The 19,649-nt window shown below is 52.7% G+C and overlaps 2 protein-coding genes and 3 non-coding genes across 5 annotated transcripts in view; all 5 read right to left on the bottom strand.

Moving 5' to 3' along the window:
• Positions 1–11,240: 11,240 nt before the first annotated feature.
• The window catches only part of LOC136955007 (cytoskeleton-associated protein 5-like), a 57,800-nt gene continuing 49,391 nt past the window's right edge, over positions 11,241–19,649 (bottom strand). The window contains exons 21-43 of the mRNA XM_067248563.1: positions 19,404–19,578; positions 19,197–19,310; positions 18,697–18,825; positions 17,945–18,139; positions 17,468–17,579; positions 17,109–17,200; positions 16,876–17,001; positions 16,615–16,764; positions 15,695–15,898; positions 15,330–15,465; positions 15,033–15,226; positions 14,359–14,531; positions 14,093–14,254; positions 13,885–14,017; positions 13,509–13,679; positions 13,112–13,296; positions 12,925–12,997; positions 12,656–12,844; positions 12,440–12,535; positions 12,132–12,203; positions 11,910–12,051; positions 11,734–11,828; positions 11,241–11,479 (exon numbers count right to left, since the gene is read on the bottom strand). Coding sequence (XP_067104664.1) covers positions 11,345–11,479; positions 11,734–11,828; positions 11,910–12,051; positions 12,132–12,203; positions 12,440–12,535; positions 12,656–12,844; positions 12,925–12,997; positions 13,112–13,296; positions 13,509–13,679; positions 13,885–14,017; positions 14,093–14,254; positions 14,359–14,531; positions 15,033–15,226; positions 15,330–15,465; positions 15,695–15,898; positions 16,615–16,764; positions 16,876–17,001; positions 17,109–17,200; positions 17,468–17,579; positions 17,945–18,139; positions 18,697–18,825; positions 19,197–19,310; positions 19,404–19,578 — 3,253 coding nt within the window. The 3' untranslated portion in view covers positions 11,241–11,344. The remainder of the gene's footprint in view (positions 11,480–11,733; positions 11,829–11,909; positions 12,052–12,131; positions 12,204–12,439; positions 12,536–12,655; positions 12,845–12,924; positions 12,998–13,111; positions 13,297–13,508; positions 13,680–13,884; positions 14,018–14,092; positions 14,255–14,358; positions 14,532–15,032; positions 15,227–15,329; positions 15,466–15,694; positions 15,899–16,614; positions 16,765–16,875; positions 17,002–17,108; positions 17,201–17,467; positions 17,580–17,944; positions 18,140–18,696; positions 18,826–19,196; positions 19,311–19,403; positions 19,579–19,649) is intronic.
• On the bottom strand, positions 11,588–11,700 carry LOC136955892 (small nucleolar RNA SNORD67). The gene has a single exon (XR_010878192.1). It is a non-coding gene; the product is annotated as a small nucleolar RNA SNORD67 (small nucleolar RNA).
• LOC136955890 (small nucleolar RNA SNORD67) lies at positions 15,545–15,657 on the bottom strand. The gene has a single exon (XR_010878191.1). It is a non-coding gene; the product is annotated as a small nucleolar RNA SNORD67 (small nucleolar RNA).
• LOC136955893 (small nucleolar RNA SNORD67) lies at positions 16,463–16,575 on the bottom strand. Its single transcript, XR_010878193.1, has one exon. It is a non-coding gene; the product is annotated as a small nucleolar RNA SNORD67 (small nucleolar RNA).
• LOC136955659 (ankyrin repeat and BTB/POZ domain-containing protein 2-like) overlaps positions 19,605–19,649 on the bottom strand; it is a 9,276-nt gene continuing 9,231 nt past the window's right edge. Inside the window, exon 12 of the mRNA XM_067249395.1 lies at positions 19,605–19,641. Within this exon, the coding sequence (XP_067105496.1) occupies positions 19,605–19,641 (37 nt within the window). The remainder of the gene's footprint in view (positions 19,642–19,649) is intronic.

The raw sequence follows: 19,649 nt of genomic DNA, 5'->3' as shown, positions 1-19,649 counted from the left end.
AGGCAGCGATTAATGTTTCCACATTAGTGGAGAAAGGAGGTATAAAGGAATGAATAAAAAGAGCATGTGAAAAGAGGGAGGGAGAGAGAGAGGAGAGGGGGGAGAGAGAGGGAGTGAGAGAGAGAGGAGAGGGGGGAGAGAGAGGGAGTGAGAGAGAAAGAGGGAGTGAGAGAGAGAGGAGAGGGGGGAGAAAGAGGGAGTGAGAGAGAGAGGAGAGGGGGGAGAGAGAGGGAGTGAGAGAGAAAGAGGGAGTGAGAGAGAGAGGAGAGGGGGGAGAGAGAGGGAGTGAGAGAGAAAGAGGGAGTGAGAGAGAGAGGAGAGGGGGGAGAGAGAGAGGAGAGGGGGGAGAGAGAGGGAGTGAGAGAGAGAGGGGGGACGTCGAGGTTTGGAGGACAATGAGTCCTGCAGGGTTGTGAATTACGAGCAGAGGGGGGGGGGTGGGGGGGGGCGTGACCGGAGAGCATTTCCTTGGTAACGGGAGGTTTAATCATGTTGCCGTGGCGGCATCTCTCTGCTCGTCACACGCTAGTGAGCCTCGCTGCTACCAAGCGGATGGATGATCCCATTTAGATGAAGTTTTATAGAGGTTGAGAGAATTTTTCAGTAGGAATCCATCTGGGTGTTTAATGCAGGACGCAGCAGGGAGAGGTGTGAGTGTAGAGGAACCTCCAGGTGGAGAGGTGAGCCTGTTCAGCTAGTCTGGTCTCAGGACAGCTGGGTGATGCAGGACAGCTGGGAGATGCAGGACAGCTGGGTGATGCAGGACAGCTGGGAGATGCAGGACAGCTGGGTGATGCAGGACAGCTGGGTGATGCAGGACAGCTGGGAGATGCAGGACAGCTGGGTGATGCAGGACAGCTGGGGAGATGCAGGACAGCTGGGTGATGCAGGACAGCTGGGAGATGCAGGACAGCTGGGTGATGCAGGACAGCTGGGAGATGCAGGACAGCTGGGAGATGCAGGACAGCTGGGTGATGCAGGACAGCTGGGTGATGCAGGACAGCTGGGTGATGCAGGACAGCTGGGAGATGCAGGACAGCTGGGAGATGCAGGACAGCTGGGTGATGCAGGACAGCTGGGTGATGCAGGACAGCTGGGTGATGCAGGACAGCTGGGGAGATGCAGGACAGCTGGGTGATGCAGGACAGCTGGGAGATGCAGGACAGCTGGGTGATGCAGGACAGCTGGGGAGATGCAGGACAGCTGGGTGATGCAGGACAGCTGGGTGATGCAGGACAGCTGGGGGATGCAGGACAGCTGGGGAGATGCAGGACAGCTGGGAGATGCAGGACAGCTGGGAGATGCAGGACAGCTGGGGAGATGCAGGACAGCTGGGAGATGCAGGACAGCTGTGTGATGCAGGACAGCTGGGGAGATGCAGGACAGCTGGGGGATGCAGGACAGCTGGGAGATGCAGGACAGCTGGGGGATGCAGGACAGCTGGGGAGATGCAGGACAGCTGGGGGATGCAGGACAGCTGGGAGATGCAGGACAGCTGGGAGATGCAGGACAGCTGGGGAGATGCAGGACAGCTGGGGTGATGCAGGACAGCTGGGGAGATGCAGGACAGCTGGGGAGATGCAGGACAGCTGGGGTGATGCAGGACAGCTGGGTGATGCAGGACAGCTGGGAGATGCAGGACAGCTGGGGGATGCAGGACAGCTGGGAGATGCAGGACAGCTGGGAGATGCAGGACAGCTGGGGAGATGCAGGACAGCTGGGAGATGCAGGACAGCTGGGGTGATGCAGGACAGCTGGGGAGATGCAGGACAGCTGGGGTGATGCAGGACAGCTGGGTGATGCAGGACAGCTGGGTGATGCAGGACAGCTGGGAGATGCAGGACAGCTGGGGGATGCAGGACAGCTGGGTGATGCAGGACAGCTGGGGGATGCAGGACAGCTGGGGAGATGCAGGACAGCTGGGTGATGCAGGACAGCTGGGTGATGCAGGACAGCTGGGGGATGCAGGACAGCTGGGGAGATGCAGGACAGCTGGGTGATGCAGGACAGCTGGGTGATGCAGGACAGCTGGGGGATGCAGGACAGCTGGGGGATGCAGGACAGCTGGGGAGATGCAGGACAGCTGGGTGATGCAGGACAGCTGGGTGATGCAGGACAGCTGGGGGATGCAGGACAGCTGGGGAGATGCAGGACAGCTGGGTGATGCAGGACAGCTGGGAGATGCAGGACAGCTGGGGAGATGCAGGACAGCTGGGGAGATGCAGGACAGCTGGGAGATGCAGGACAGCTGGGTGATGCAGGACAGCTGGGTGATGCAGGACAGCTGGGCTGGAAATCTGTTGATGAAGTACCAACACACCAGAGCCCTGCTCCTTCTGAACTGAGTCCACATGTCAGGGGTTCTGAACTGACTCTTGCCTGTCAGGAGGTGGGGGGAGAGTGGGAGGGAGAGGAGGGAGGGAGAGGAGGGAGGGAGAGGAGGAAGGGAGAGAGGGACAGAGGTGGGGGGAGAGAGGGAGGGAGAGGAGGGAGGAGACAAATCGGAGTGTGTGACAGCGAGAGATGGAGTGACAGGAGAAGAAAAGGTATAAGAGTGTGGGAGCGTGGCTAAGTGACATATTTAAAAGTCACAGCTTGACATTAAGGCTGAAATCTGCTCGATGGACGCAAGCATTTCTAAACCAATGAAAGCCTGCTGCGCCTCATGCAATTACACACAGAGCCCCGTGTCAGTCACCAGGACACGCCACCACGCGCAGCCTCTCACAGCTCAGCGACCCCAGACACTCTCTCAAAGGCCAGGGCTGTATGTGTGTGTGAGGAGCACCAACATTCTCGCAGGGTATATTTACGTTTAATTGTCACCCTTCCTCTGTCCAGCAGGAGACCCAACAGGAAACACATCACGCGTTGACACAGGCTCTATCTCCTGACTGTCACAACGGCTTCCTGTCTGTCGGGCTGTGGCCAAAGCCCAGCAGGGGGAAATCACCACCTGTCCAGGAAGCAGAAGGGAAAGAGGGGAGAGCGAAAAGGGGGGAGGGAGGGGGGCTGATTGTTCAGACCTCTACTTCCTCTCTGTTACATCTCTACTTCCTCTCTGTTACATCTCTACTTCCTCTCTGTTACATCACTACTTCCTCTCCTCTAGGTCTTCATGCGTCCTCAGACAGCCACTAGCAGCAGCAGTCCTGGAGGGAGCAGAGATCACAATGGAAACTTGTTGGGTTCAGTATTCTTTCCAGACTTTACTAATTGTGTTACAACCATCATCAGAAGAGAGAAGGCTCCTGTCTCCCTCCCTCCCCCTCCGCCCCTCTCTTGAAGGACTGCTACTTCATCATTCAGGGAATATCCTGTGGAAACAGAGGCTTAGATAATATTTTCACTCTAAAGTCCCAGCAGAGGTGTGAGTGTGTGTGTGAGAGAGAGAGAGTGTGTGTGTGTGTGTGAGAGAGAGAGAGAGTGTGTGTGTGTGTGTTTGAAGAGAGAGAGCAGCAGGAGGTTAAGGATAGAAGCATCAGTTCAGTAAATCATTTAGCTTTTGAGACGTTCACCATTCAAACCACACAAAGATCAAGATCCTGATAATACCAGGACGGAGAGGAAGGGAAAAGGCCACGTGGGCAGTTTATGTGCTGCACTTCAAATGCTTCTGGCTGGTGGGGGAGCGTGGTGTTGTGTGATTACACAGACAGGAGATGAGACCTAACCTGAGAAGGCCAACATCCAGCAGTTTTTCACCTTCATCTAACCAGAGAGCTCACTGAGATGGTAAATCTCATTTCTCAGGAGCGTCCTGGCACAGCTGGCCAGCACTGGTTACCCTCTCTGAGAACAGCCCCTTTGTGAGAGACACATTACATTTACATTTAGTCATTTAGCAGACGCTCTTATCCAGAGCGACTTACAGTAAGTACAGGGACATTCCCCCCGAGGCAAGTAGGGTGAAGTGCCTTGCCCAAGGACACAACGTCAGTTTGCATGACCGGGAATCGAACTGGCAACCTTCGGATTACTAGCCCGATTCCCTCACCGCTCAGCCACCTGACTCCCCCATTACCCCACAGAGAGGATCTAAACCACAAGTCATCTAGTAGCATTCAGCTGCACCGCGAAATCAGACAAAAACTAAAACAAAACATTTGCAGGTTGTGGAACCTCAAAACTTAACATCATCAACCAGGACATGCTCATCCAGTTGGAGGTAATTTCCTGAGGCGTTACAACATGTTACAGAGCTCAGGACTCACGCCACGCTGCCTCGCTAACCCAGAGCGGCCGGAGTTAAACACTGTGCCTTCCAGCGCGGCGGGGGGGGGGGGGGGGGGGGGGGGGGGGGGGAGGTAGGGAGGGGAGGAGGAGGAGGAGGGTGATGAAGGTGATGAGGAAGGTAAAGAAGGCACATCCAGGATGAGGTCCAGGATGAGATCCAGGACCCCACAGAGACGGGTGACAGGAGGGCGGTGTTGTGATGGAGGTGATGGAGATGTTGCTCAGAGGGTGACAGGAGGGCGGTGTTGTGATGGAGGTGATGGAGATGTTGCTCAGAGGGTGACAGGAGGGCAGTGTTGTGATGGAGGTGATGGAGATGTTGCTCAGAGGGTGACAGGAGGGCAGTGTTGTGATGGAGTTGATGGAGATGTTGCTCAGAGGGTGACAGGAGGGCAGTGTTGTGATGGAGGTGATGGAGATGTTGCTCAGAGGGTGACAGGAGGGCAGTGTTGTGATGGAGTTGATGGAGATGTTGCTCAGAGGGTGACAGGAGGGCAGTGTTGTGATGTAGGTGATGGAGATGTTGCTCAGAGGGTGACAGGAGGGCGGTGTTGTGATGGAGTTGATGGAGATGTTGCTCAGAGGGTGACAGGAGGGCAGTGTTGTGATGGAGGTGATGGAGATGTTGCTCAGAGGGTGAGGTGCTGTCAGGGCAAGCAGGTGTCCCTGGGGGATAAAACAAACCACTAGTCTGTTGGTCAGGAAGACCAGATGATGTTATGAAGTAGACAAAGGGATGATGGAGGGATGATGGAGGGAGGGAAAGAGCGATGATGGAGGGATGATGGAGGGAGGGACAGAGGGATGATGGAGGGAGGGACAGAGGGATGATGGAGGGATGATGGAGGGAGGGACAGAGGGATGATGGAGGGAGGGACAGAGGGATGATGGAGGGATGGAGGCTACTGGGAGGGAGGGGCGTAGTGGGGCTGTGAGGCGAGACGACAGGATAATTGAATGTGTATCAGGAATGCAGGAGGGTTGACCCTCAATGTGACACATACCACCCTGATCTATTAGGTGTGTGTGAGTGTGTGTGTGTGTGTATGGGGGGTCGGCTGCCATGTCATCTACACACACACAGTCTTGTCAGAATCCATAGTGTAGATGTGGGTGTGTGACCACCCCCCATGACCCAGGTAACCCAGGTGACCCAGGTAACCCAGGTGACCCAGGTAACCCAGGTGACCCAGGTAACTCAGGTAACCCAGGTAACCCAGGTAACCCAGGTGACCCAGGTAACCCAGGTGACCCAGGTGACCCAGGTGACCCAGGTGACCCAGGTGACCCAGGTGACCCAGGTAACCCACTTCATCAATGTCCTGTTCCACCCTTGGAACGTGGGGGGGGGGTTACAGTCTTTCAGCTCCACACTAGTTACACTGGAGTGGAATGGAGAACAAAGGGAATAGGTTGGAAAAGAGGAGGAGGTGGAGGGGTGAGGAGGAGGAGGGGGTGGAGGGAGAGGAGGGGGAGGAAGAGGAGGAGGGGGAGGAAGAGGAGAGGGAGGAAGAGGAGGAGGGGGAGGAAGAGGAGGGGGAGGAAGAGGAGAGGGAGGAGGAAGAGGAGGAATAGCAGATTTGCAAGAAGAAGAGGGGGAGGAAGAGACAGGAAAGAAATTGGGTCACGTCAGTATCAATGATGACAATGTCATCCCTGCTTCAGACTGGTATACATCACCTGAACCCCCCCTCTCCTGCATTACCTCCCCCTCTCCTGCCTCACCTCCACCCAGGAGCTAGACAAAGGACTCCAACATGATATACTCACACTCCAATCTCTCCAACGCAGCCCCCGGGGGAATGAAGGTCACACAGGTTCACCTGAGAGACACCCAGGCAGCCCTCCAGCAGAGGAGCACACCACAGATGACTGGATGAAGTCGGCAGATTTCATTACTCAATTTATAATCCGTTTATATGGATACGGACAGTACTGTGTATGTTTGTTTTGTTTCTATTTGTGTCTATGTGTGTGTTTTGTGTTTATGTGTGTGTGTGTGTGTGTGTTTGCGCTTGTACGGGCATGTGTGTTTGTGTGTATATGTGCTTCTGCGTGTGCTTGTACACGCATGTTTGTGAGTGTGCGTGTGCCACGCAGGGACAGAAAGGTCATTGATCACATCGGTACTCTGGAGGAGGTGGAAGGAGAACAGGAGGTTAAACCACTTCCACACTAGCCAGGGTCCTCATCTATTACATTGAAAACACAAGTGACATTTTCCCAGTGAATGATGAAGCTGCTTCCATCCACATCTTCAATATTACACAACAGGGACTAAGTCACCTCTCTCACAGCTCTATTAGTGGAAGATACACTTGACTGCCTGGTTACTAGTACACTGCCTGGTTGGTAGTATGTAACAGGGGCGATTCTAGGATCAGACCTTTAGGGGTGCTCAGCCCCCAATGAGAATGTGACATGAATACAGTGCCTTGCAAAGTGTAAACACTCTTGCTTACATTTACATTTAGCAGACGCTCTTATCCAGAGCGACTTACAGTAAGTACAGGGACATTCCCCCCGAGGCAAGTAGGGTGAAGTGCCTTGCCCAAGGACACAACGTCAGTTGGCATGACCGGGAATCGAACTGGCAACTTTCGGATTACGAGCCCGATTCCCTCACCGCTCAGCCACCTGACTCTTGCTAATAAATCCCCCAATTTCACGGAATAACAATTAATACATTTATTTATTATTATGCAAAATGTTGAATGAAAACACTAAGGATGTCCCTTTCTTCATGAACTACCAGCATCAAATGATAACAATAATTTTTAGGGGTGCTTAGATGAAATTTAGGGGTGCTTGAGCACCACTAAAAGGGGTCTAAAATCGCCACTGGTATGTAACCTAGTTGTTACTACACTGCCTGGTTGCTAGTATGTAGCCTGGTTTCTAGTACAGTGCCTGCAGTAAAAACGGCATCACAGTGTTTTTGGAGACTTTTACTGGTCTTCAACATCATGATCATTCAGTCTGAAAGCATGATGTACTGAATGTGTCCTGAAGGTATTCCACAAGAGTACTCAAAACCACACTCCATTTTTGTGTCTTCTATATATTCTTTGAAAACATCTGCTGTGGAAGATGGACTGTGTGTGATGTTGGCAGACAAAATAGAATATCAAACCGTCTCATTCTGGGAGTTTGGGAGAGTTTTAGGCAGATGAGAACACGCTCACAGAACCACTGCTCCTACAGAAACTGCATACTAATCTGACTTCTTGCTTTCATTCTGAGGGACCGTGACAGAAAGTTCCAGCTCTTCTGACTGAGCCTGTCTTCACAGCTGTAGCAGACGAGGAAAGGCAGGGAGAGAGGAGGGAAAGAGGTGAGTGATGGAGGGAAGGAGAGGGGTGGAGAGGAGAGAGAATAGATAGGAGGGAGCGAGCGAGGGAAGGGAAAGGGTGGAGAAAAGAAAGGTGAATATGTGTGTGCTTGCATGTGTGTGTGCTTGCATGTGTGTGTGCTTGCATGTGTGTGTGCAAGTGCTTATATAGTGTACTTGTGTGCTTGCATGTATGAGTGTGTGTGTGTGTGCCTGTATTCATTTGCATCAGTTTCACCACAAACATGTTTTCAATTAAATACATCACAGTTTTTCTGTGTGCTGCTCATGTATCAGCCCCTGTATTTTCACTACGCGCACACAGAGAAAAACAACAGATGGTTACTATGGTTGAGTGCATTAACATTTAGATCTGTTCTTCTGTGTTCAGATATTTACATGTTTAAAGAAAGATTCTATGAAAATCTGTCGTAGTGCCTTCATCTGTGCTCCGCTGAGGGATTGCAACACAAACAAGAGAACCCGACTAGGAAAGTCAAGTTGTGTGAGAAGTTTGAGTTACACAAGGATAACTGATGACAGTACTTACGTTCTTGTTTGGCTAGCTGGAAGAAACTTTGAATTTAGCATCTATTATATGACCTTTGTTATACAACGACAAAGCGCTTCAACGCACCAAATCCCAGCCTTGGCTGCTGTTTACATAACTACAGCAGAGTTAAACGCCACTTAAACTCAAACCCTTCATATACCCACACAAACACTGCACATTACTGCAGGACCTTCATGCCAATAAATACTAAAAGTAAATTAAATTATAGGCATTATTTACATCTCTCAGTAAAAATAATAGTTTCTGTAGATGCACCATTTTTTTTATTACTTTTTTTACACGTTACAAATATATAGGCTCCTCCCTCCCAGTCAGACTGCAGTGATTGGCTGCTGGAGGTGTGATGGCGTGGAGTCAGACTGCAGTGATTGGCTGCTGGAGGTGTGATGGCATGGAGTCAGACTGCAGTGATTGGCTGCTGGAGGTGTGATGGCATGGAGTCAGACTGCAGTGATTGGCTGCTGGAGGTGTGATGGCATGGAGTCAGACTGCAGTGATTGGCTGCTGGAGGTGTGATGGCATGGAGTCAGACTGCAGTGATTGGCTGCTGGAGGTGTGATGGCATGGAGTCAGACTGCAGTGATTGGCTGCTGGAGGTGTGATGGCATGGAGTCAGACTGCAGTGATTGGCTGCTGGAGGTGTGATGGCATGGAGTCAGACTGCAGTGATTGGCTGCTGGAGGTGTGATGGCATGGAGTCAGACTGCAGTGATTGGCTGCTGGAGGTGTGATGGCATGGAGTCAGACTGCAGTGATTGGCTGCTGGAGGTGTGAAGGCGTGTGGTTGATTCGTCTGAGTACGTTTTTGTTTGTTTTCACAAACTTAACACATGAATGGAGGTTTGTGGTATTTCGTTGATCCAAGGTGATTCCAGACCCAGGTTCTCCTGGTGGGTCTTGCATTCTGCCAAACTGATGTATGTTTCAAACGATTTCACTTAATATTGATATGAAGCTTAGTTTCATTTTTTGGGGTGTTTATTGGATCCTCCTCTTCCTCCCCTGAGCAAGAAGGATCACCGTGGTTACCGCTCTGTACGCACGCACGCACGCACGCACAGTGTCCCCAGTCCTGGCCTCCAGAGGGAGAGGTAGAGAGGGAGGGAGGGGAGGAGGAGAGGGAGGAGGAGAGGCAGAGGGGAGGAGGAGAGGGGAGGAAGGGAGGGACAGTCCTAGTTTTCATGTCCCTGGTGGCTAGTCATCCAGACTTTCATCTCAAGTTATATTTTGCATTTAAACAAAAATAATCTATGCAATGTATATCATCCAGATGTGTATTAGTCAAAATGTCATAATGTATGTTAATTCAAAAGATGATTTCATCTAAATATTCATTAGGGAATTTACACCTGCAACACCTGTAGTCTGCAGTCATGCTTAAACACAGATACTTTTCCTGGGGATGGGTGTATGCCACAAACCATCCAAGCGAAAGAGAACCTTGAAGTGATGTCACAGTCAGCGCCACTCTGCCGTCACTACTCTGGAGGTAGAGCCTACAACTCATTTTACCACCACCAGTTCTCCCTTCATCGCTTGCTGAAAACGCCAAACTAATTTAGCGTGTTGAAATAAGGAGTAGCTAGCGGGTAAGAGTGTGTGTGTCCGCCTTGGCTTGAATGCGTTAGCACCCATGTGAATGCGTTAGCCCCAATTCAGAAGTTCACCTCCTCCCCTCCAGCCATCACAGAGGTTGAAGTCATTTGCCCTCCGCGAGGCTCCCTCCTACCAGCTTTGCATATCAAGGACGAGACTCCGTAGCCTCTTCGCCCGTAAAACTGCTTAACATTCCGCGCCGCTCGTAGCGGGCGCTGCCCCGGCCCGACGCGACGGTTCAGATGGGCACCGACAGGAGAGAGGCAGGGATGAGACGGCATGGCCGCATCGGTAAACAGCTACATCATCAAGCCTGAGAAGGCGAACACACCACCGATCGTACCGGAGCGCGTAGCGGTCTGTGATTGTTGGGTTGGTTGTTCGAGGTGACTGGCAGACATGCAGGTGGGGATGGTGCCGTTTGACAGGACGTGTTACAAGGACGTTGAATCTTACTTCCTGGTGTACACAGGAACAAGTAGCCTACCATTACTGACCTTGAATGCCTCTGTGAAAATGTCTTTTTTAAAACGTACTCAAAGCAAATGCCACAAATTTGGGTTAGAGTCAGAACAATTACAGGGTTCAACATGTTCGTCACAGACGCCATCATTAATGCATAGCTCTGAAATAGCATTGTGTCACTTTACAATTACCCCTACATGAATAATTTATTTGTCTTGTTCAACATCAAATTACTTGGTTTGGATTTAACATTAACAACCCAGTCCAGACTTGTGAAAACTAAAACAAGACCACGCATCATGCAGAGAATAATGGTTTGATTTGAGGCGCATCATAGTCCAGCGCTCCTCTGGCGCCTCCTAGTGGACGAGCCCAGCCTTACAGCCTGTGGGTGTTACGAACATTGGGCAACCTTTTGACTTTTGTTAATACACCTTTCAACACTGCTCACTAACATGAGTCATTCACACACATTTACATTTAACATTTAGTCATTTAGCAGACGCTCTTATCCAGAGCGACTTACAGTAAGTACAGGGACATTCCCCCGAGGCAAGTAGGGTGAAGTGCCTTGCCAAAGGACACAACGTCAGTTGGCATGACCAGGAATCAAACTGGCAACCTTCAGATTACTAGCCCGATTCCCTAACCGCTCAGCCACCTGACTCCCACACACACACACACACACACTCACACCACTGATTTACTGACTTGCATACTTCACCTTTGGTTATGTTACATTAGTATTCCTTAATAAATTACCACAGCAGATAGAATAAACACGCATGCGAGAGGACTGTCTCAACCACTTAGCCAGGTTCGTGACAGTGTGGTCAACGCTTCCTTTCAAAATACGACTGCTAATAACTCTGCTCTCAGACAATAGCAAATCGCATTTGGAAAATCAACTGTTGCGAACTTGCGATGCAGATCTACTGGGCAGTTTTTAGATTTTAGAAAGTAGCATTCTGGCATGACAGCCAGGCCTTGTTCAAATGAAGAAAAACCACCCTGACTAGACCTCTACCTTCAGCCGTTTTATTCACAAAATGCATTACCGGTAATTATTTAAAAACATTTACAAACAGTTTGACAAGACAGCACAGAAGAATGACAAGCATAAGAACCACACCTAGTGTGTGTCAGTGTTTGTCCTTGATGCGCTGCAGTTTCTTCCGCAGGTCGTCCAGGTTGCTGGCGGCAGGCTCCGGGGGGCCCTGGTGGGGGGGTGGGAGCTGCGAGGCCCGGCAGAGCCTGGAAATGGAGGACAGGGGGGCCTTGGAGAGCAGGGGGAGGAGGTGGACATGGACATTACTTCCCTGATCCCTACTCATCAGCCGGCAGTGTGTGTGTGTGCGTTATAACCTACAACTAAACAAGATGTGTGTGAGTCAGATGGCCCCTGTGCACATGGGTGTGTCCCCAGTAATAGTCGGGTCAGGGAGCTGGTGCCACGGCAACCTGCCCCCTGATCAGGGTGCAACTCATCACTCTCACGTACGTGTGTGTGTGTGTGCGTGTGCGTGCGCACCTGGATGTTGCTCTCCTGCAGCAGTCTGAGCGCACTCTCCTGGTATTCAGACGGTTTAGGCTCCTCCCCTCCGCTGGGCTGGGGGGCGGGGCCACCTGAGAGAGAGACAGGTTACTCGTCTGGACCAGCAGGGACCGGTGGACTGGTGTGGACCAGGTGCGTGTGTGTGTGTGTACCAGCAGCAGGCGTCTTCTTGCTGGTGTGTGTGTGGAGGCTTTGCTGTACGAGGGTCTGGAGGGGGGCAGGCAGCCTCCTCAGATAGGGGGTCAGGTCCACCTCTGCATGGTGCTGCCGGAACACAGCCAGCGCCGATAGACCCTGCACACACACACACACATATATAAGACACACACACACTAGACACACATGGATGAGATGGTTCCACACGACAGCCTCACCTGGGTGCAGTTCTCCTGGGAGGTGATCTTGTTGAAGATCTTCAGAATGTTCTCGTGTCTCTCCCTGTACAGCTGCAGACACACGGTCACATCAGCACGGGGGGGTACTGAGGCGTCTCTGGGTCCTCATCAGACGTGTGTGTGTGTGTGTACGTACTGAGGCGTCTCTGGGTCCTCATCAGACGTGTGTGTGTGTGTGTGTGTGTACGTACTGAGGCGTCTCTGGGTCCTCATCAGACGTGTGTGTGTGTACGTACTGAGGCGTCTCTGGGTCCTCATCAGACGTGTGTGTGTGTGTGTGTACGTACTGAGGCGTCTCTGGGTCCTGCTGACAGCAGCATCTTCAGGTGAGTCTCCAGACCAGATGCTCTCCTGTCCTCCACCAGGCTCAGATGCTCCAGGATCTACACACACACACACACACACACACACATCAAAAGAACATTTAGTGAAACCCAAAAGGTGTGTGTCCATGCATCGGACAGCTGGGGTGTGTGTGTGTGTGTCAGCTGGAGAGTGTGCACCTGGGGGCCAGTAAACTTGTACAGGGTGTGCAGCAGGGTTTTGAGGGTGCGGTAGGGCAGGTCAGAGGTCAGTGCTCGCAGACGCTGTCTGGGGAACACCATCATGAAGTTATGGAGCGCCAGCAGGGTCTGGTCCAGATCCAGGTCTCCCACCGTGGCTGGGAGGAACCTGATCATCCTCCACACACACTGCACACACAGGGAGACACAGGGAGGTCACATGACTGAGAACAGGACTCCACCTTGCCCCCACCACTCCCTTCCCTCACCTTCATGACCAGCTCAGAGAACTTGGAGGTTGACGAGGACTCCAAACTCTCTTGCATCAGCACCAGCAGAGAGCTTAACAGACACACACACACACACATTAGGGGGACCTAAGGAACATCAGGGTGCCTGAGGGGTATTCGAGGGTACCCGAGGGGCATCAGGGTACCTGGTACTATTAGAAGGTACCTGAGGATGCGGGTGTGGTTGGTCTTCTCCAGCAGCAGGCTCAGCACCTGGTTGGCTTCCAGCAGCACGCTGCCCTGGTCCAGCAGCGCCACGTTGGAGTCCAGCAGCACAGCCAGCAGCTCCTCCACCACCTCCCTCAGCACCGCCACCGACACCTCGCATGCCAGGGAGGGCACGCCCAGCAGCTGGGGGGAGGGGGGGGGGAGGAGTTAACTACAAAGCCCTATACTGAAAACAAACACCCAGATGGGATGATGCAATCCTACTGTAAACAGCTGGAACCTCTACATACAGCCTCCTGGTCCTCTAACATCACTGCTACAAAAAACAAAATGGCGGTCTGTTATCCTGTCGGGAAACTCCCACCCAGAGCCCTACAGCCCTCCCTCCCCCTCACCATGAACATGCTGTCCAGCAGGCGGCTGCAGAGCTGGGTGACCAGGGGTCGAGGCGTGCGCTGGTTGGCCAAGTGAGAGGAGCGAGCCAGGTGGAGCTGCAGACAGCAGGCCAGCAGGAGCTGGTCTGACAGGCCCTCCATCACCCCGGGCCTTCGCAGGGCCTGCTGCATCTGTGTGGGGGGGAGGGGGGAGTGAGTGTGTGCGTGTAGCTGTAGGCTGGTGTGTGTGTGTGTGTGTAGCTGTAGGCTGGTGTGTGTGTGTGTGTGTAGCTGTAGGCTGGTGTGTGTGTGTGTGTGTAGCTGTAGGCTGGTGTGTGTGTGTGTGTGTAGCTGTAGGCTGGTGTGTGTGTAGCTGTAGGCTGGTGTGTGTGTGTACCTGCTCTAGGGCCTGCAGGCTGGTGTTTACGTCTCCAGACGCCACTTGGGAGATGACCAGGTTGATGCTGTGGGCGGGGCTGGGGCGGAGCTCCTCTTGGCAGACAGGGAGGGGGCGGGGCCTGGATAGGAAACTAAGACAAAGAAACTCTTAAAGGACAGGTGTGTGTGTGTAACAGTGTGTGCGAGTGACTGTGTGCGTGCGTTACCTCCGCAGGCTGGCGGGGGTCTTCAGGAGGTCAGGGCTGGGCTGGTACAGTTCTGGCATCTCTCTGATAGGGCTGCCGCTCTGCTCCAGGAGATGCACGTCCAGACTGAACTCTGCTGGGGGGAGGGGGGCCGGCTGCTCGGCACTCTGCGCCCGGATCTGACTGGGGGGGGGGATCAACTTGCACTTAAACCTTTATTGATGCAAGTAATTTAAGTGTCCCTCAGACTGAAGACCTTGCTGAGGAGGAGGCAGGTCTGTGTGTACCGTAGTTTGCTGGCTGTCTGCTCGCTGGGTTTGCGTAGGACACTGGCGTTGAGGTGAGGGGGCGGGGCCTTGTCCTCCCCCTGTTTCGGGGGCGGGGCAGCGGGGACAGGGGGGGTCTTCTTAGCGGAACGCTTGATCCTCTCCTCCAACATGCTCATGTCCTTATCAGACAGCTGGGGAGAGGAGAGGGTGGATCAGACAGCTGGGGAGAGGAGAGGGTGGATCAGACAGCTGGGGAGAGGAGAGGGTGGATCAGACAGGGCAGTAGGAGGAGAGGGTGGATCAGACAGGGCAGTAGGAGGAGAGGGTGGATCAGACAGGGCAGTAGGAGGAGAGGAGAGATCAGACAGCTGGGGAGAGGAGAGGGTGGATCAGACAGGGCAGTAGGAGGAGAGGAGAGATCAGACAGCTGGGGAGAGGAGAGGGTGGATCAGACAGGGCAGTAGGAGGAGAGGGTGGATCAGACAGGGCAGTAGGAGGAGAGGGTAGATCAGACAGGGCAGTAGGAGGAGAGGAGAGGGTAGATCAGACAGGGCAGTATGAGGAGAGGGTAGATCAGACAGGGCAGTAGGAGAGGAGGAGAGGGTGGATCAGACAGGGCAGTAGGAGGAGAGGGTAGATAAGACAGGGCAGTATGAGGAGAGGGTAGATCAGACAGGGCAGTAGCAGCTTACGTGTCCTATCAGCTTATAGATCTGCTCTCCACAGACGTTGTAGACCGCCACCATGGTGTTGAGGGCTGCGTTGCGGACGCAGGCATCCCTGTCACTGATGTGCACGGCGATCTCCTTCAGAGAGCGCGGCGCGCTGGGCTGGCACACGGTCAGACCATACAGCTGCACCAGACACCCCAGCTCCTCCAGGCACTCTGGAGGAACACGAGGAGTTAGACTCCTGTCTGGAGCAGCACCTTCTGAAGTCTGGCTTTACTTGATCGTGTGTGTGTGTTTGTGTGTGTGTGTGCCTCTCACCAGCCCTCTGTTTGGAGTTCTTGGAGCGGGCTCCCTCCATGAGGAAGGGGAAGATCTTGCTAGCAGGGTAGACCTTACAGAGCATGCTCAGTATGCTCCGTACATCCTTACGTATCCCGTCTTTAGACTCCCCCACCTGGAGACAGTCAGACACAGATAATTAGCAAGCCTAGTTGGACATTAGTTACCATTTAAAAGCTTGGTGTGTGTGTGTGTGTGAGTCAGATGGCCCCTGTGCACATGGGTGTGTCCCCAGTAATAGTCGGGTCAGGGAGATGGTGCCACGGCAACCTGCCCCCTGACCAAGGTGCAACTCATCACTCTCACGTGTGTGTGTGTGTGTGTGTGTGTGTGTGAGAGCACACCTTGAGGATGAGGTAGGGTATGAAGGCTGAGGCCTCAAGCTCATTGAGGTGGTAGTCCATGCGGGCCAGGCAGGGCAGCAGCAGCTTCAGGAAGTCCACTGCCTTCATCAGCACGCTGCTGTTGGTCTCAGAGAACCGCAGGGTGACCCACTTGAGGAGCACGTCCAGACAGGAGATCACGGCCTCCTGCTCCTGCTCCAGGCGCTGTGGTTCAGCACGTACAAGGATCCAGTTACCAGCTTGATGAGATCTAGTTTAACTACTACACTAAGTAACTTAGTTATAACTTATAATATACTTTATTTACAGGATGGCAAAACCTTTCTAAAACTTTTCAAAAATACTTTGTAAACTTATAAACTTTCAAATCTTTTATCCCCCCAAATTGTAAAGCTTTTTTTCTTATTTTTTTCCAAAATTATTTTTTTTCAACCTTTAGAATCGTATTTTTTATATATTATTTAACCATAAAAAAATAAAAATAAACTTTCAAATCTTTTTATTCCGTTTCCCGTTTTTTCCCCAAAAAATATTTTGTAAACCTTGTGCAACATTTATAAAAAATATTTTTTTCTACAAAAACCTTTATAGAAAAGCCATTACCACTACCTGTTGAACCTCACATCATATTTATACACTATAGACAGTGCATTTGCAGGAATAATTATTGACAAATAGCAGAGAACTTGCAAAAACGAGTGAAAAAGTTGCTAGACTAGATTTGAACTATTCTGCAAGTTATAACCTACAACTAAACAAGATGATGTGTGTGAGTCAGATGGCCCCTGTGCACATGGGTGTGTCCCCAGTAATCGTCGGGTCAGGGAGCTGGTGCCACGGCAACCTGCCCCCTGATCAGGGTGCAACTCATCACTCTCACGTACGTGTGTGTGTGCGTGCGTGCGTGTGTGCGCACGGACCTCGATCATGCAGCTGATGGCTCTGATGTGGTGCTGGAAGTCATGGTGGAAGAGTTCCTCCAGCATCCAGCGAGCCACGCAGGGAGACATCTGAACCTTCAGCTGCTCCACGTACTCCTCCCGAGGGGAAGGGAAGTTCCACTTCAGCACCTGACTCACCAGGAGAGAGGGGGAGGGAGAGACAGAGAGGGACACACAGAGACAGTCAGTCTTCCTGCAGTGGTTGCTAACCTACACACAGGAGATCCGAGAAGCACACACCTTGAGGTTTTTCTCATCCCTGGCGCGGAGCTCCTTGCCCCCAGGCAGCAGGATGAAGATGGGTCCTGAGCGCTCCTGCTCCTCCTCCTCCCTGGCCTTCCCTGCTGCCTTCTTCCCAGCATGCACCTGGAGGGCCGAGCACAGGACATTGACCAGCCAGGGCCTGCTGACCGCTCCTTCGCTGTGTGTTTGTGTGTGTATCCACACAGCAGCAAGTTGACAGGTTGACCCACCTTGGGCTTTCCGGCTGCTTTGGGTCTGGGCTCTGCTCTGGGCTCTGCTCTGGGCTCTGGCTCCTCACTGGAGGACTGGCTGGGTCTGGTAGCTGAGGAGAGAGAGAGAACACAGCTATCCACTATGAACATCCTCTACAAGAGGTAACCTCTGATACATTATTATTATGTTAGCTCATGCTGTTATGATCCATAGCATTCTCCTATTCAGATTTTACCAGACAGCAATAGTGGATGGAGGAAAATCCAGACAGTACTGGTGGAGACTACTGGTGTTTATGACGTGTGCGCGCGTGTGTGTGTGTGTGTGTGTGTGTGTGTGTGTGTGTGTGCGTGTGTGTGTGTGTGTGTGTACCAACCTGCAGGCTTGGCTGGGGGAGGGGGGGCAGTAGGCTTGGCTGGGGGAGCCTTTGCTGGCATGGCAACTCTGGCCTTCTCCAGAAGAGCCACCACCTGGTCTCTGGAGGCTGGCTGAAGATCACACACAGGTCAGGGTCTACCTTGAGCGTGGGTCTACCTTGAGCGTGGGTCTACCTTGAGCGTGGGGTCTACCTTGAGCGTGGGGTCTACCTTGAGCGTGGGGTCTACCTTGAGCGTGGGGTCTACCTTGAGCGTGGGGTCTACCTTGAGCGTGGGGTCTACCTTGAGCGTGGGGTCTACCTTGAGCGTGGGGTCTACCTTGAGCGTGGGGTCTACCTTGAGCGTGGGGTCTACCTTGAGCGTGGGGTCTACCTTGAGCGTGGGTCTACCTTGAGCGTGGGGTCTACCTTGAGCGGGGGTCTACCTTGAGCGTGGGTCTACCTTGAGCGTGGGGTCTACCTTGAGCGTGGGCCTACCTTGAGCTTGGCGGCAGCCTTGTTCATCCTGTCGAAGCCCAGGTGAGTGATGAAGGCAGGAAGAGCCTCCTGAGCCCGCTTCCTCACGTCTGGGTTCCTGTCCTCCGCACAGGAGTACAGGGCGGGCACGCACAGCTGGAGGTCAGGGGGCGCGGAGCGCAGGGCGGGCAGACTGGCAGCCAGCCAGCCCAGTACCTGGAGGGGGGAGCACCACACACGAGACAGAGGGATTGAAAGGAGAGAAAATGAGTTAACCTTCTTTGATTTCAGAGCACAGTCGAGTCCTCATCAGTGATGCCAACTTTTGTTGGGGGGATTCTTTTGTCTGAAAATTTCAGAATTTTTTCCCCCAATAAAAGGTTGAAAACCAAATTTGAATAAAAGTCTCCAAAAGGGTTGAATTTTTTTTTCCCTCAAATAAACATTATTTTGAAAATAAATAGAAAATATTTTTTCACTTTTTGGGGAAACTAACCCCCACACACACAGTGAAAGGCTAGGAAGAGAGGACAGGAGAAAGATTAGAGATCAGGGGCAAAATATAGATTAAAACAAAGGTAACAAGCCTTTAGAAACATTTTTTCACAACTCGCTTCGAAAATATTTGTCAACCCTTTGAATCTTGTAAAAACAACACATTTTCAACCTTTCGAAACTCATGTCGAATTTTTTTTCTGTCCATTTTCCACACAGTGAAAGGAGAAGATGAAAGGAGAGTCAGTGAGGTGGGTAGAGTACATGTAGTCACACACCTCTTGGCGGAGGAAGGGGTTTTCCCTCCCCAGCTCTGCAGCTAGCTCCTCCCCCTCCAGCCACGCCCTGAAGCCTGTCTGCTCCTCCCAGCTGCTCAGCGTGGCCCGCGCCGCGGCACGCACGCCCACCTGAGGGCACACCCGTCACCCCATAGGTTACCCTGCTGTCCCAGGAGAGTGTGTGCGTGTGTACCCTGCTGTCCCAGGACAGTGTGTGTGTGTACCTTGCTGTCTCCCAGAACAGTGTGTGTGTGTACCCTGCTGTCCCAGGAGAGTGTGAGTGTGTGTGTGTACCTTGCTGTCTCCCAGGACAGTGTGTGTGTGTACCTTGCTGTCTCCCAGGACAGTGTGTGTGTACCTTGCTGTCTCCCAGAACAGTGTGTGTGTGTACCTTGCTGTCTCCCAGGACAGTGTGTGTGTGTGTACCTTGCTGTCCCAGGACAGTGTGTGTGTGTACCTTGCTGTCTCGCAGGACAGTGTGTGTGTGTGTGTGTGTGTACCTTGCTGTCTCCCAGGACAGTGATGGCAGGGGTTCCCAGGGTCTTGATGTGCTGTTTGAGGGCGGGGCCCATGGCAGAGGCCATCTGCTGCATGATGGACAGAGTCTGCTGGACCTGACACACACACACACACACAGTTGCATCACACACCCCACCATCACACTCCTGCTGGATGGTCCTATGGCAGATGCACCCTCCTCCTCTCACCAGGATCTTGTTGGAGTCCGTCAGCCTGGCCCTCAGAGCCGCGGGCAGATCCCCCAGACTGGGCTGGATGAGCTTGGCCTCTGAGATCACAGAGGCCACCTCGTCCAGACCCTCCTTACGGACCTTCCAGTTCTTGTCGGCCATCTTGGACATCATGGCTGCAGAGATCTGACCACTAGGAAAGGAGGAAGGCGACTCCCATCACCAACAGCACCAAACAGAAACACAACATCTGACCCTGTTTAG

The sequence above is a fragment of the Osmerus mordax genome, chromosome 13 (assembly GCF_038355195.1).
Source record: "Osmerus mordax isolate fOsmMor3 chromosome 13, fOsmMor3.pri, whole genome shotgun sequence".
Lineage (NCBI taxonomy): Eukaryota > Metazoa > Chordata > Actinopteri > Osmeriformes > Osmeridae > Osmerus > Osmerus mordax.
Note: the sequence above shows the minus strand (reverse complement) of the source record. Positions and strands in the feature narration are given on the sequence as shown.